The 15,488-nt window shown below is 35.9% G+C and overlaps 1 protein-coding gene across 7 annotated transcripts in view; it reads left to right on the top strand.

Moving 5' to 3' along the window:
* Positions 1–15,488, top strand: part of Pde8 (phosphodiesterase 8) — a 94,054-nt gene that overhangs the window by 52,634 nt on the left and 25,932 nt on the right. For 5 of the 7 annotated variants that reach the window (XR_015533929.1, XM_087344228.1, XM_087344227.1 and 2 more), the window contains one exon: positions 12,659–12,712. The exons of 1 other annotated variant lie outside the window; for it this stretch is intronic. Coding sequence is in view for 5 of the 6 variants with exons in the window: in XM_087344228.1 (XP_087200354.1) it covers positions 12,659–12,712 (54 nt within the window). In the remaining variant the exon portion in view is untranslated. Of the gene's footprint in view, positions 1–7,894; positions 8,241–12,658; positions 12,713–15,488 lie in introns of those variants that run through there. One more of the 7 variants, XM_087344230.1, reaches the window with a different exon arrangement.

Here is a 15,488-nt window from a genome sequence, read left to right as displayed (position 1 = left end):
AATTGTTTATGCATTTCAAGTCTACTTCATTCAGAATATGTCCTACATGGTTTTATGTCCATAATGTTGTAAATTTTTACTTACAAAATACTCGATCGAAATTTTATTTTTAGACTTTCATAAATTATTACTGACTTTCATAGAAATTAACTTATGCTAGAATCGTTGAAGCTGGATAAATATCATTGTCATTGTAATCATGAAAGGATTTTTCCGTCTACACCTCAAACCAAATCAAAATCACAGCTGGTTTTCGTTGCCAAAGGTCAGGATTATCCGAACTGATATCAAAAGCAAGTCACTTCATTGTCATCCAAGGCTCTTGTTATAAATCAATCCTGCTTAACCAAGGATATGCCTTGTACTTAATCATGTCAAATTAAGTCATTCTGCGTCATAGTTCTGCTGTCTTTGTCAAAGGCAGCTAACTGGTTCCGTAACTTAGCGCAAGACTATTTGTTATTCGTTAGGCCAATATCCTGTCAGACTGACATCTGGTGTTGCCATTATGTAGACCACTCCAGGTGTTACATCATCCATATGCAAATTATGTTTGGTTATGATCATGAAAACCGCAGAGACCTGTATTTTACAAACTGATGTGACCACGAAACCTTTTTGGTTTTTAAAGTACCGATGGAACCCTTAGCGATTCTGTGACTCTCCTGTGGCACGAACCGTGAAGAAAAACTTCGAAAAGTAACGAACAGAACAAAGCAGTGTGCTCTACAGTTTGTGCCTACATACATTAGCTGAGGTATGAAAATGAGGTTAGTTTTTTGTGGGTCTTAAGACAAGAAATCCAACAGAAAGCTAGAAACAATACAAGTTAGTAGCTTAAAATGCATTTTTGATTTGTTAGTGGGAAGGTTATTTTTGCTTGTACACTTCAAAAATCTGATTAACCCTTCAAAGCCCAGTGGTAACTATATTTATCACCTAATTTAACATCCAGTAACCCTTTTAGATATTTATATGTTTCGTATAACTGTCAGAATAAACAGCGATTATTTATTAAAACAGCATTAACCATTTTATCTGGAGACGCGCTGTGTTTTCTTTGAAGTACGGATTGAATTTTTAGATATAATTTAGATTAACTTCATGTTTCAAAAGGTTAATAATAAGAGTGGTGCTGGGCGTGTGGAGAAACAGCTTAATATTGTTTATTAACTCCTGGAACGAAATTAGATATTTGAAGGAAAAGTCAGTTAATTTAGGTACAGTTTAAATCGCGTTTGGCTTTTCTCCGACCGTATTGTACATTTCAATTACATAGCCTAAGCTAGAACTTCCCAACGAGTTTGTCTGTTACAAAATGTTATATTAGTAATTTGAAAGAGCAATTAGTGAATTACTGTTTTTTTCGGAACCCCTTATTGCGTATAGCCCTGCGGGTTCCACGAAACAGAGTGTGGGAGACATTGGTATTTACGTACGTTGAGATTACATCAGCCGGTATACCCTAAACTTCGAAGTGACATACTAATTTACTATTTGTTAATTTTATTAAAAAATAGTGATGCTTTGTCATGTATTATAAAATTGTGTCTTTTGAAAGGAAGTGGTTATGAAGTTATTTAAGATCTACCTATCGATACGGGATAACTCATAGACTTGAATTAGGATATGCTATCTTCGTGCAGATACTTTAAACAGGCACTAATCATTTAACGATGTTTGATTTCCGGTTCGGGTCTTGCGATGTCGTATTTATTTTTCCCTCTGCCCTTTAGCTTCCTGTGATCGACCGTGAAGCTTCATCCTGCCCAGGGTATAAAAGTGCGTGAAGCTTCCTTATACGCATGGTTCTTCGTCACATGGATGATTTTAACATTTCCTCTGTGGAGATTAACTTTTCGCTTAACATACAAGAATTGTTTTGACGTTTACATTTTTAAATTTAATCCCGCTTTGTGAAAGGGCTAGTAAACCTATAACGAGCAAGGCTTTATAAAAGCTAGAAACGAAATCATATGAGAGACTGCACATTAAAATTTTATTTTATATTTTAAAATGATCAACTTTTGACCTTTCACGCATGGAATGTAGTCTCTTCCACCAAGTGAAGAACACAGACTGGGAGTGTTTTAGACTTAAGAAGGAAGAAGTGGGAAAAATTTGCCGAATCGGCCCGCTACTGAATAATGCACGTCGTGAAACATGAATGTCCAATTTCTTTTCTGTGGACATATTTTTGGCGCAGATGGGAATACAGTTTCAAAATATAGGATTTTTAGGTTTTCAAGGCGGTGAGTCTGAAGATGGCTGTCTTCAGGGTTGTTACACCGTGTAGTCTGGTAGATGTCCACCAACGTTTCAGAGGTCCTTGCTGCCTCCATCATTAGGGCGAAGACAGCCATCTTAGCACTCACTACCCTGAGAACCTCAAATCATACTTAACTTTTGTTTTACTACGCCATTAACCTGTTGTCTTCGAATGTCCTCAGTAGCAAATTACTTGAGTGTACTTATTGTTGTGTGACATCAATGTGTTCATTTGTAGCCATTTTCCATTAATTCGACATTATTGTGCGTTTGTTCATAATTTTTTTTAATATGGATCTTTTTCAGATATTAAAAACCAGTATACAAACTGTTTAACGCGTAAATGTAATTGAAAATAATTGGAACCTGTAATGGATCTGCATTGGAATTGTACAGGGATTATTATTTTATTATTTTTGATAACCTAACCTAACCTAACCTAACCGAAGTTTTTAGACAGTTGAGTAATACCTGTGAACACTTGTTCAGGAACGACATCTTGACATCGTACGTTTGTTGACTTTACATCTGTCTCTTTTCTCTGAGACGGCTTGTAGGTTGAAGTGTTTGGTTGAAGTTTGCATAGAGAGTTTATTTGTTTAACAGAATATGTTTCGTGAGAATATACGACCTGCAGGCGTGGTCAGTATTCTGGGAGTTGAAGTAGTTTAATTCATATTGCCATTCCCAAGAACTGCAATGCGGTCTCCTGGGCTTGTCGCTACATGAATTGAAAGCACCCCCTCTCCTTCCAGATATTTTTCTTTTCTGTGTAATGCAATTTTAAAATTAATTAGGGGCTGATTTTAAAGTCAGTTTGCATTAAAACCATTTCAACTTAAAATTTAATTAAGCGAGCAAGTAAAGTGATACAGTTTCTCATTGATCTTATAATTCTCACGAATGAGAAGGGAAGAGACGACTTGGAAGACTTGAACGTAGTTTGAATAATAATATTAAAATGTATCTATAAGGAAGTAATGTAAGAGGATGTTGATTGGATTTGTCTGTATTGGGCCAAGGCCGGTTCATATGAACACCATGACTCGTCTAGTTATATAAAAGGCGGAGAATTACATGACTAGATGAATGACTATCAGCGTTTCAAAGACCTTGCTCCGTGGAGTTACTTGTTCGATATCATTGTCTTCTTTGATTTGGTCCGGATTCTTATCCTTGAGGTAGAAACAGAAAGACTTTGTGATTATATCATAAAAATAACTCGCGTTCATTTAAAAATGTTTTGTTTTAAACATTTAAGAATATCATAGACTTAAAACTGTCCTTTTCTTTACACTCCAGGACATTTCAAATTCCCCCCTTCATTTGGGTTTATATTTATATATTATTATTAAACTACATGAATATTCTATAATTATTAAATACTCTTATTTGTGTGTTGATATAAACTACTTTTTCAGTGTCTTTCTTATGTCTGTCCTGTACTCATGGTTAGGTATTTAGCCACTGTTCTCAGATAAAACACGCATTTACTGATATTCTGCTTTTTTATATATTTTTTCCATATTCTAGCATTCTCATCCATACTTGGCATTGCCGCATCTTTGTACAATTTAAGCACAATTTTTTGTCCTTCTTTCCCAAGCAGCATTTTCTGCCATCCTGTAAGAGCTAAAATTGTAGACAACGAACAAATAATTGAACAGCCTCGAGATTCAATATTTAAAATATAGTACCACATTTACTTAGACTTGTATTAAAATAAATAAAACGATGCCGTAAAATCGTCTGCTCGTTTGTATGTTATCTGGGTCGAAAAATAAATGCGGATGTTTGATCGTCTTTCTGATCTGTTAATAACAGGTTCAATATTCTGTACAGTCATTTACGAAAATTCTGGTTATGAAATTTCACAAATACGAACATTTATAATGAAACTCATACCTTCTGTTTGACTCTTATTCCGAACGGGAAATTACTCCTCCGAAATGTTCCGACAAATTCTTTAAAACCTTGGACACTCGGAATCAAGTCCCCCATTCCAAAAGCCCTTTCAAATTCTTAACCAATAACATCACCATGGTCATTATTTTCCATAAAACGCCCCATAATCCATCTCACTTTCCTGGAAACGCATAAACCAAGATAAAGGAAGTTTAAGGCAATAAAAATGTTTATTTTTCCACTGTTTACAGGACGTATTTATAATAATTTTTATATTTTTTTATAAAATATTTTATAAATCAGTATATTTTTATTGTTTTTGTTTCGTTTCAGGCAATGAAATTGTATTCTAACTATTTCTTGTCATTTTTCGGTCGATCGGGAACGTAACTCCTCGTTATAACATTGTGCTTATGGGAAATAGCGACTCGCTTTATGAACTATCTCCAAGAACGTAAGAACTGAAACTTCCTGTACGACTTTGAATTCACCAATAAATAAAAGCAATGGACGCTACTATGGAAAAAAACTGGAATTAGACTGCTCGTTATCAAATTTAATATAAATTTGTCTTCTGTAACGTGATTTTCAGAAATGAAAAGTGTGAATGGACGGACATAAATTACCTCTCATCACTTTATAGTTTTATGTTAGTCGCCGAGTTAAAAGTATACATTAAATCTATGTTTATCTCATTAATATCTCTCGTATTTGAACTATTATTGAAAGTAAAGCGTGTTTGTATGTGCTGTATATCCTGCAATACATGAGATGTACAGTCACAGACAGCCTTTTGATATACAAACCTATCACCAATTGACAGGTTGGATCACAGGCTTCGTAAGGGGTATAGAATCCGCTAACATGACAGTAAATGTCGAACTAATAGTTCAAATGAATATTGGCCCAACATTTCAAATTCAACTCACACAACTCTGTCTGACAATATATAATCAATTTTGTATGCATGACTTATTATCTGCCATCATACCATTTGTATATTTAATGCATTTTACATACGAGACTGATTTACATCTAGTGTTTAATGCACTGTAGTGCTCTTATATGTTCTGACCTGTACAAACAAGTTTTTGTCAGGCTAAACACAGTGAAAGCAAGAGATGAGAAATTGGTCGATAATAGTAAGTCGTCTTTTAAGATAAAATATTTATCTGATACATTTTTGATTTTCGGCATGAAATACTGTTATATGCACTGAATTTGTGTTAGTTAATGGATATACGTTTCTTTAACAGGGTGGTTTTTCCTAAGCAAAAACTTTTTCTACCCTGAAATATATTTATAAATTTTCTTGTGGAAATTTTTGGAGTGTTGTTTAAGTGACGTTGGGTAAATAACCTGGCGAGAAATATTCTGTAGTTCAGAATTATTAGACAGATGTCAGTCATTTGTACCAATTGAATATATTTTATAAATGTGTCCACCAAAATACATAAAGAAACACTGTTAACGACCTAACTTCTTGGTAAAATGTTATATACTGGATAAGATAAATGTTTGTCTTCTAGAAGATTGTGTTATCTTCAGTATCTGAGGTAAAGCTTATCTATATTTTCTCAATAACGAATAGAAACTAACAAAAAAACAACTAATCTTGATATTTGTTACCAATTCTTACAAACACTGTTGTAGTTAGGTTTTCGTTCTAATTGATACATCCTGTACTTACATACGGTCGGATGTTATCAGAGTGAGCGATTTCCCTTCTCTTATTAACTTGGATTTTGTATTGTTATCTTCAGTTGACGTTTCCTGGATTGAGTAAGGACAGTTGATGTTATAATGTCCGTCTTTAGTATCTGACTGTTTTTGATCGTGAAGACATTGGTCACTTAAAATGAGTCGCTGTTCATTGCAACGTGAGGTCCCGTACAAGCTACAAACATGGGCGCAGAGGAATGACAATGCGGTTAATCAGAATGACCAACTTTATTCCAACGTAAGTTGTGAAAAGATGTGTGTAAACTATAGTAAATTCTGTGTGAGGACGTGGTTAAGGACAGCCTGCCGTGGAGGGCTTTTTGTTAACACGGTTATGAAACTTCAGGTTACATAAAATGCCCAGAATAGCTTGACGAGCTGAGAAGGTATCAGCTTGTTAAAGATTTCTCAACATATATTTGAGCTGTTACTTGTTATAATTACCACAGCATAAAGACTCTGAAATATGCATTAGCCTTTTGAAGCCGAAGATCATCTAAATATTTAAGAATTCAGTCCGTACCGCTAAGAAAACACAATTCTTTACCATTACAGGGATTAGATTTTTAATCCTGTTTAAGAAAATAATCGCAGTTTATTTTGAGAATAGTACGAAACACGTAAATACAAAACGAAGAGTTTATGACTGTTGAAGCAGCGGGCTTTAAAGGAATAAAAGCAGTTTAAAGCTTTGTGTGTGGAGGTACCATACCGTGAGCAGTGGTATTATGGCGTGACGTAATTAGGCCTTTATAAATATCGATTTAAGCTTCCCAGTTTTGCAGATTTAAAGATGGAGCTCTGAAGTAGTTGAACGTATATTCTGAATGAAGGCAAGCAGAAAGGTGGAACTCACTCTACAGGTTATGTTTGAGACAAAATTAAAAGTAATGAGAGTTTTGGAATGTTTTTGTTGTGATTGGCAACACTGCTGAGACATCGTCTTACTGTAGCTCAAGGTCGGACACTGACATGCTGCGAGTGTAGTTTAGTTGTAGTTTATTTATACTGAGTGTGGCATAATGCTTCCTGCACTACAGGTCCCAACAATGTTGCCAATTGTACAACGAAAATATTCCCATTCTTTAATGTCCTTCGTACAATTTTGTAACTTTTAAAACTAACTCCGTGGAACAAAATCATCGAGAAGCTGATTGTCATTGAATTAATCAATAGGTTGTCAGTATTTTATAGAAACTCAAAGCTCATTACCGTGTGCACAAAATCTTGCCTTTGATGTCTGTCCACAGCTAAATCCTGTACCCCTTTGTAAAATTTTGTTACATGCAGATTTTTGAGCGAAAGACTTGTGAACGTCTGCCCAGACCCCAAATTGAAGGACATCCTCCTTTCTGGATGCCCAAAACTAATAATTAAATATATTTTCAGCTACCCTCCTTATCCGTAGGCCTGTCAGAAGCCATCCGTGCCCCGAGGACGTATCACAAAGCGGTGTAATATTTTTTAATAAAATATACAACATTCTGTACAAAGACTATCAATATATTTGATAAAAGATGAAGAATTGTTCTAGAATGTATCTGCCGACACCAAAAACATGAAACCCTGAAGATGGTGGTGATATATTCCTCCGAAACTTTTGTAACCTCCAACAATACGAAAGTTGCAGATGTATATAGCGTAATACTGTGTTAATGCATTTAAACCATCCCTGCTACCTCCATGTATTTTATATTTCAGCAACAATAAATAACATATATGTGATAATATTCAAATAACTTTTTCTTTAATTTTTATTAATGTTCTTGCTACCACAGTTAGAATCATGCTTCAATTTATGTTTTAAAAGTCTGGGCGCGCTTTATAATCAATTATTGAAGTTATATAGCTCCTAATTTATATAGACTGTCTCTTATCACTGATATTCCAGTGATAAAATTTGTCTTTTGGGTGATATTAAAAGTATGAGAATGCACTATATTGAGAAATGTGTAAGGCAGGATTAGTCGAGCTTGGTCTGTAATAGAAGCAGAAGGTTTTATCACACGTCTTAACCTCAACGATTATTGATGGGTTCATAGAGAAGGCAGTGGATATTTAATCATGAATGTAGAAAATAACTTAATCTTTCAGTCTTTGTGAAAGATGTTATAAAAGACCAATTTATCTTTGAGATAAGGCGAAGAAATACAACATTTTGATGCTATACACATAATGGACGCTTATGTGTATGGCGCGCAGGTCTTATAAAGAGTCTGGTGAGTCGTGATGTGATGTGGAATTGGAATTTCTTCTGTGACATCCTAGGAATTTGTTTTCGACCCGGTCGTAGAGGAATTTTGGATCTCACGAATGAAAATTCGTCGCACAGTGATGAACAAACGGTTCGTATACCTCAACAATTTTTCCCAAATTGTTGCATAACAATTGAGTGTCTTTTTAAAATTATTTTACAGCGATGATAAACTTGTCTCTCGCTTTCAAGACTTAATGTAGACATGGTCTTGGATGTCAGGAATAAAAAATAATATTTATATGTCGAAACACGGACATATGCTTTGTGTGCTTGCACAATACAAGCAAAACATTTTCACCGTGTAATTTATATTTACGTATGTTTTTTAATATCCATATATAGAAGTGCTCATTTTACCAACTTTCAAGTAACGAATCTCAAAGAATCTTAGAAGGTAATTCTGTACCATTAATTATGATTAAAATGTAGCCTAATGCTTGTTATAATTTAGTTTTCTTACGTTATGAATTTGTATTTGCACTGTTATTTGTCCAAAACGCATAAAATGAACGCATGACGTGGATGTGATGTCTGTTAGGGACAGACTTTGGAGTCGTCAAATTGAATGGGGAATAGGATTTGTGGATTAGTTTTTATTCTTTCTCAAAAAATGAAATATCTGCGTGTCTCATCTTTCCGACCACTGATTCAGTTTTGAAACGTGTTCGTAAATATCAAGCGAGGAAGTTCATACACATGACATTGAGATTTGAAGATTTAGTTAACGTTGTGTCACAGAAAATAATTTTTGAATAACAAAGCATGTTACAGGTAAACGTTTAAGGAGTCCAGTGTGAGCTGAAAGTTGGAAAATAAATTATTCTTATGTTCTGTTTGTTGAAATCTTAAATGACAAGGAACTAATGTCTCGCGAAATTTGTGGTCTTCTACGTTGGTGTCGGTTCTGGGGGCCCACCCAGCCTCCTATCCAGTGGGTACCGGGGTCGTTTCCCGGGGGTAAAGCGCGGCCGGGGCGTGATGCTGACCACTCACCCCCATCTAGTGCCGAGGTTAAGAATGAATAGGAGCTATTCTCCTCTTCCCTCAAGCGCTTACATGGCGTGTAGTCGGACAACTTATTTTGTCGGCGTAGTTATTCTGGGTCGTGACTTCATGTGGACACGTACCAACGTCTCAGAGGACATACTGCCTCCATATTCAGGGCTGAAGTGTATCTGCCTACAAGTTTACAGTGTTGCTACCTGAACGACCGACAAAGGCAATGAGTGTCTTGTAACCATGGTAACAGTTTTGACTGATATTAAATCGAGGCCAGAGACTCAATTATCTTACTGTATCTTATTTTGTACTACTTAACCTCAGTAGTGAATGCAGCATCATAAAATAATCGAGATGGGGTTCAAAGCACAGTATTTTCAGATAAAGACATGATGTGGACGTCACTTATCTTATCAGCCGATTACAGTTTTTAGAGATAATATTCAATTTATGTTTATTCGGGTTCTTAGGTTTCTCGCTCATATTTTAAACTATCATGTACGGGATGTTAATTTTTGATCAATAACGTTACGGGAGAATTTTTTTTGGACGTGCGACATTTTGTTGGTTGAATATCTCTGAGATTTATGATTGAAAGAACAGATAGGTGTTTTAACATTATGAAGCCCTGTAAATTAGTAAATAAGGGATGTCAGAGGCCTAACTGTAATAAGCAGTGTTTCGAGGTAGCAGAATAGTTTATACATTTTTAATGTTGTGAGTAAACCAATGATTATGAGTCATATCTTAAGCTAACTTCTCACTAAATACAAAATTAGGAAGTGTATTTTGGCTGAATATGTTACTGTAGTAAGCGGCTGAGAACACAGGAAGTACTGGTGAATCCTAGGACCTATCATGAAGTCACTACCTGCTAGTGCGCATAAATGCGCAGTGGTAAATGACACAAAAATACGAGACCTACAGTAATACAGAATTATTTTGGAAATATAAATGTTCTCCTGGGGAAGACCAATGTCGAAGTCTAGAAAGGTATCGCCGGGATTTTAACTCTTTAATTTTTTGACTTTATGCACTTGTCTGTAAGCGGATCGTGTAAAATGGAAGATAAATTCTATTTATCTGGTGACATAAGTAATTGTTATTTACATATATGCTTCAGAAACTCTGTTTGCCGCTTGTGTGTCATTTGCAAAGGTGACTATGATTTATCGAGTTGAACTGAAATCTTTTAATACTTCTGATGTTTGGTGAACGTATCGGACACTCAGTGTTCTACACTTTTATCTTTGGTATCATTCTGTCCGTAGATAAAGATATCAGTTCACTTGACATTTCGAATTAATATCACTATGTCCAGTTTAGAATTTAGTTTTTTAGACTGTGTTCCGTGACCTCTTAGGACAGCATGTGCACTTAAAATGGATGAATGCTGAACGAAATTGCATAATGGGAAGTTTCATTCTTTGCTCTATGCAAATAATGTAGCAATAATTATATCAAGGAGGATGAGATGGGCGGGGCATGTAGCGCGCATTGGGCTATGAGAAACGCGTACAAAATTTTGGTTGGAATCCTAAGGGGAAGAATATCATTCCGAAGTCCTAAACCTAGATATGGGATGTATTAAAATTGATCCTAAGGAAATATGTATGGAGGGTTTTGGTTGGATTGATCTGTCTCAGGGTAGGAACCGGTGGCGAGCTTTTGTGAAGACATTATGTACCTTCGGTTCCCACAAACGTCGTGGAATTCTTAGACTTGCTGAGTGACTTTGATAAATTGTAATTCACAACTGAATTATATAATTTGTTAGTAACGACAGCCGATCAGGCAATGGGACTTTTATGTTCGTGACAGCGTGCAGACCGGCTAAGCGGACCACCCAGTGTCTTGTGCAGTTGGTACAAAGGGCTCTTGACCGGAGGTAAACCATCCCAAAGTGTATGTGTACGGCCATTCATTTCCCTCTAATGGTGTTAATTAGAACGAGAGGCCATTTCATTTGTTTCAAAATACAGTAGAGAAGCCATCACACTACAGACTTAAAAATCAGCAATAAATCCAAGAGATGTCTCCTGTCCTGTTGTAACCGTGATCACACTGCATTGACAGCCACGCGTCCTCACTTGAAAGAACCAAATCAAATAAGATATGATTCCTCACACTTACCTTAACTCTTTGAAATATTATAGAATCTGGTATAAATAATATTAAAGAATTCAGTCCGTACCGCAATGAAAACACAACACTTCACCATTACAAGCATCAACTGGTTAACGCTGTTTAAGGAAATAATCGCTCTTTATTCTAAGAATCATACGAAACTGAGAAATATAAAATGAAATGTTACTGATTTTGAAAGCAGGTGGTACTTACAGTTACCGTTCGGATTTTTAGTGAAAACTACCAAATCTGTCAACCTAACCTAACACATCCCTTAACGAAACCTACCAGTCGGCTTGAGAAAAAATACAGAAGAAACAAGACTCCGAAATGGACAGACGTCGTCTAAATGTTATTTACAATTAAAATTCTTACCTCAGATGAAACACAACACTTTCCATTTCAAAGATCACTTGGTTGTTATTATTTAGGGAAATATTAATCACTCTTTATGTTGGAAATCATATAGCATATACTTTTAAACTTCTCTTTGATCGTTTGAAGCTTTTGAATTCTCACGTTTGTTGCCTGTGTGTGACGACCTCTCACTTACGTCACTATTGTTCAACTTCTGTTTCTTTCCGTGGATTATTCCAGAAGGTTTTGAACTCCAGGTTGAAGAGTTTTATGTTACCTATTGCTTCTGGAACCTATAATTCAGCACGAAGTGTGATAGTATTACACGACTTACAAATAGTTTGTGGAGTTATCAAGAAATAATCTCAGAAACCAGGGTACACTCTAGGTCTGTCACGTACGTTGTTGTCCTTTGTAACGGCTCCCCTACCCGATCGTCTTCTTACTAGTGACGGGTTGTGAAATTGCGCCTTTGATATCCCAAGGGACTGATGTGTTATTTTCAAGGACCATGGCTTTAAACAGAATCCATTAACACAAACAACTACGTGTGTAGTATAATTGAAGTCCTACTAGTAACAGTGGCTGACTCACAAATTTGGAAACTGTGGAATAATAAAAACAAATGTAATCTCACTATCGCCTTTAGTTTTTTTTATAGAGGTGGGATAAGCTAATTCGGTCCTGAAGATGGAGGCAGCGTGCTCCCTTAAACGTTGGTATCTGCAAGTTAACATTTGTAAGAACCTCAGCTCTCGTATTTTATTTTTAAATACACGTCTTTAATGATGTTATGAAGTTGAACGCCATTTTTTTTATCTTCATCTGTGTTTTAATCAGTTTTAATGAAGCGTGAGTTAGCCCACTGTTACTTTGAGGTATTTAATTAATAGACATCACAGTAAAAATGAACTTTTAGTAAGGAATCTGTGTCGCACGATTAGTTTTTAAGGCACACAAGATCTGTACACTTAATTCATAAATGAAGCTGTCTTTTTTTGTCATGCATGTTTCTTCTTTCAGGAAACTGGCGTTCAGGGCGGATTTACCTTAACAGATGAACGCCACGCTACGAAGGTAAGTGCGTATTTACAAATAAATGATGTAGTATTGTTTGCTCTTAAAAGTAAATGTTTTCATTGTCAATTTTCGAGATGTTATGTCAACCATGTCTTAAAATTATGTAGTTACTGGTAGGCCTTCCATATTACCAGGGTTCATTTTCTGGCCGGAAGGTTTATTGGATCTTTGTTCAACCCTTCCACGAAAACGCTGACGTCACATCTTCAAACATTTGTACGATCGCTTCCATGGATTTTATGTAGTCTTGTAGGCGGTTAGCAGCTTTCCGGATTATCTGTATCTCCAACACTGAAGATATATTCGTAATATTGATACCACTTATTACACTAAATCGCGTTACAAACCAGAATACCGTAATCGATATACAGTATAACCCCGCTATAACGCGGGTCGCGGGGGACAGGGGTAAACCCGCGTTATAGAGAAACCGCGTTATTACGGGAGTGCATCGGAAAAATCGGTACAAGTACGGTACGTACAGTATTGATAGACTATCGCCATTTAAGAGTGTACATACTTATTTGACTATACGTTACGATTGATTACGGAAAAAGTAATAAATAATTAATTTGGCTTGCATTTTAATATACCGTACTAAAATATAATATATTACTGTAATGTATTTTTTATTTGCAAACAAACACTACGTACACACTATTTATACACTATTACATACTTTATATATATAAATTTAGGTTTAAATTTAGCAATATTTTTCTTATCAGTGTCCGTAAAAAAATAATTATGAGAAACTGTATTGTACTTACGTAAAAAAAATTTTCTTAGGTAACTTGCTTTACACTGCGCTCTTATACAGTACAATAATACATATTTTGTATGATAATTACACACTTTGAATATTTCTTACGCTACTAAAATTATACACTAACACTAAAAGAAAATATTAAAAACGTTTTGAACAAATCTTACTCATTTTGTTTCTTAAAATAGTCTGATATCGCTTTCTGTTTAGAATTTTTAGATTTTGAGTCATAGTACAACGTACATTATATAAATAAAGGCTTCTGAATAAAAGTACAGTATGCTAACAAATTATCGCTACTTCGTAGGTAATGTAACGGTACATGTTAAGAAATGAATCTTAAGTTCTGCGTGAAGGATAATTGATGCACTTTTTTCTTCTTTTCTCTCTTTGCTGCACTGTGGGGGGCATGAGGTACCCGCGTTATATCCGGAACCGCAGTATAGCGAACCGCGTTATAGAGGGGTTGTACTGTATTACTTACGTTGTCGATAAATCGCATCTAACAAAGAAGCAAACACTAAACAACGATGTATGCTTCATATACACGTGTCATTATATGATACTTGAACAGATTTTGTCGTGTGAGGAAAACGTTCGTGGAACTAGCATGACCTCATGTGTCACCCCAGTAACTTCATTTGATTCTACGTTTCAAAATGTCTCAACGGCAGAGAGAGCATCTTTTTCTAAGGAAACTGAGGATGTGGAGAGACGCGTAGACCTGCGTTAGGAAGCTGACATCAGATATACTGCCCACAGCTTTCAGGGCAGGAGATTCTTTTATATTTAGAAACTCAGTCCAGGGTTTCTGTGGCTTTATTTTATGTGGTTCTTGTTTGTTTTATTCGTTCATCCAACAAGAAAAGCAACTGACTAACAGCATGGAGCCTAGTCCATGTTGTGAAAGTAATGGACTCCCAGCTGGTCTGAAGTATTTGAACAGAACGTGTGTGACATTAAGTACCATAATAGCATTTTATAGGAAGGTTTCTTCAGCCCCCGCTAATTCGCAAAGTTTGAGGATCACCCTCTGTCGGCTGTCCGCCACTTATTGTTCAGTATATTCGCAGCTGCCGTCCATATTTGGAAGTATTCGCTGAGACATGCGATGTTGTGGTAACAAGGAACCTAAGATCTCGACTCAGAGACGGGGTATTATATGACTTACAGACCTTAAATTAGGCCACGACAGCTTCCTTCCACATTCTTTCCGATTCATATTTTGTTAAATACTCGATCAATCGATTCTATATATTATGAGCTGCTGAAAGCATCGTCAAATGAACCACTGGTATTTGCATATGGTGGCTTATTTTGACATTTGTGTGTTGTTGTCTGTTCGTAATAAAATGTTTCTTCTTTGCGATTAATTGTTCGAGTAATCGATCGTTTTTAAATGGTTAATTGTGAGACCTACATACTTTATCTTCAAGTATGTTGATAAGATAATGAATATCATATCGATTCTCTCTGTCACATTCTCTGATACATGAAGATTCCTGTGTCACGTGGATTTCAATAAAAACGACGAGATTTTATTGTGTGGTATTGATGGCACTTCTGTAATGAAGTATCGTATAGCTATCATTTAAAAATGTGTTTTTATGAATACTGTGTTATTTGAAACTGTAATTACATCCGTTGTTTTTTATGTGCGTGAAACCCGGTCCCTGGGCTTAAGCGAGAAAGACAGCTGAAAGGCGTTTGAGAACAGGGTGCTTAGTAGAACGTCTGTAACTGAGATGGATGAAATTACAGACGTCTGTAGAGGACTGCGTAATGAGGAGCTCCTTTCTTTGTACTGTTTACCAAATCAAGAAGGTTTAGATGGGGTGGGCATGTAGCGCGCGTGGCGATGAAGAATGTGTGCAATTTTTTCTGACACCTTTCTGTGGTTTACCTCAATCACTCCAGACAGATGACGTGGTAGTACTTTAAATTAGGCCACGACCACTTACTTCCACATCCTTTCCAATTCGTTATTCATTATCGTTCTCACATTCG

Source organism: Zootermopsis nevadensis, unplaced genomic scaffold (assembly GCF_977971745.1).
Source record: "Zootermopsis nevadensis isolate Lab colony 2312 unplaced genomic scaffold, Znev_1.0 Znev_ptg000007l, whole genome shotgun sequence".
In the NCBI taxonomy this organism is placed as follows: Eukaryota; Metazoa; Arthropoda; class Insecta; order Blattodea; family Termopsidae; genus Zootermopsis; species Zootermopsis nevadensis.
Note: the sequence above shows the minus strand (reverse complement) of the source record. Positions and strands in the feature narration are given on the sequence as shown.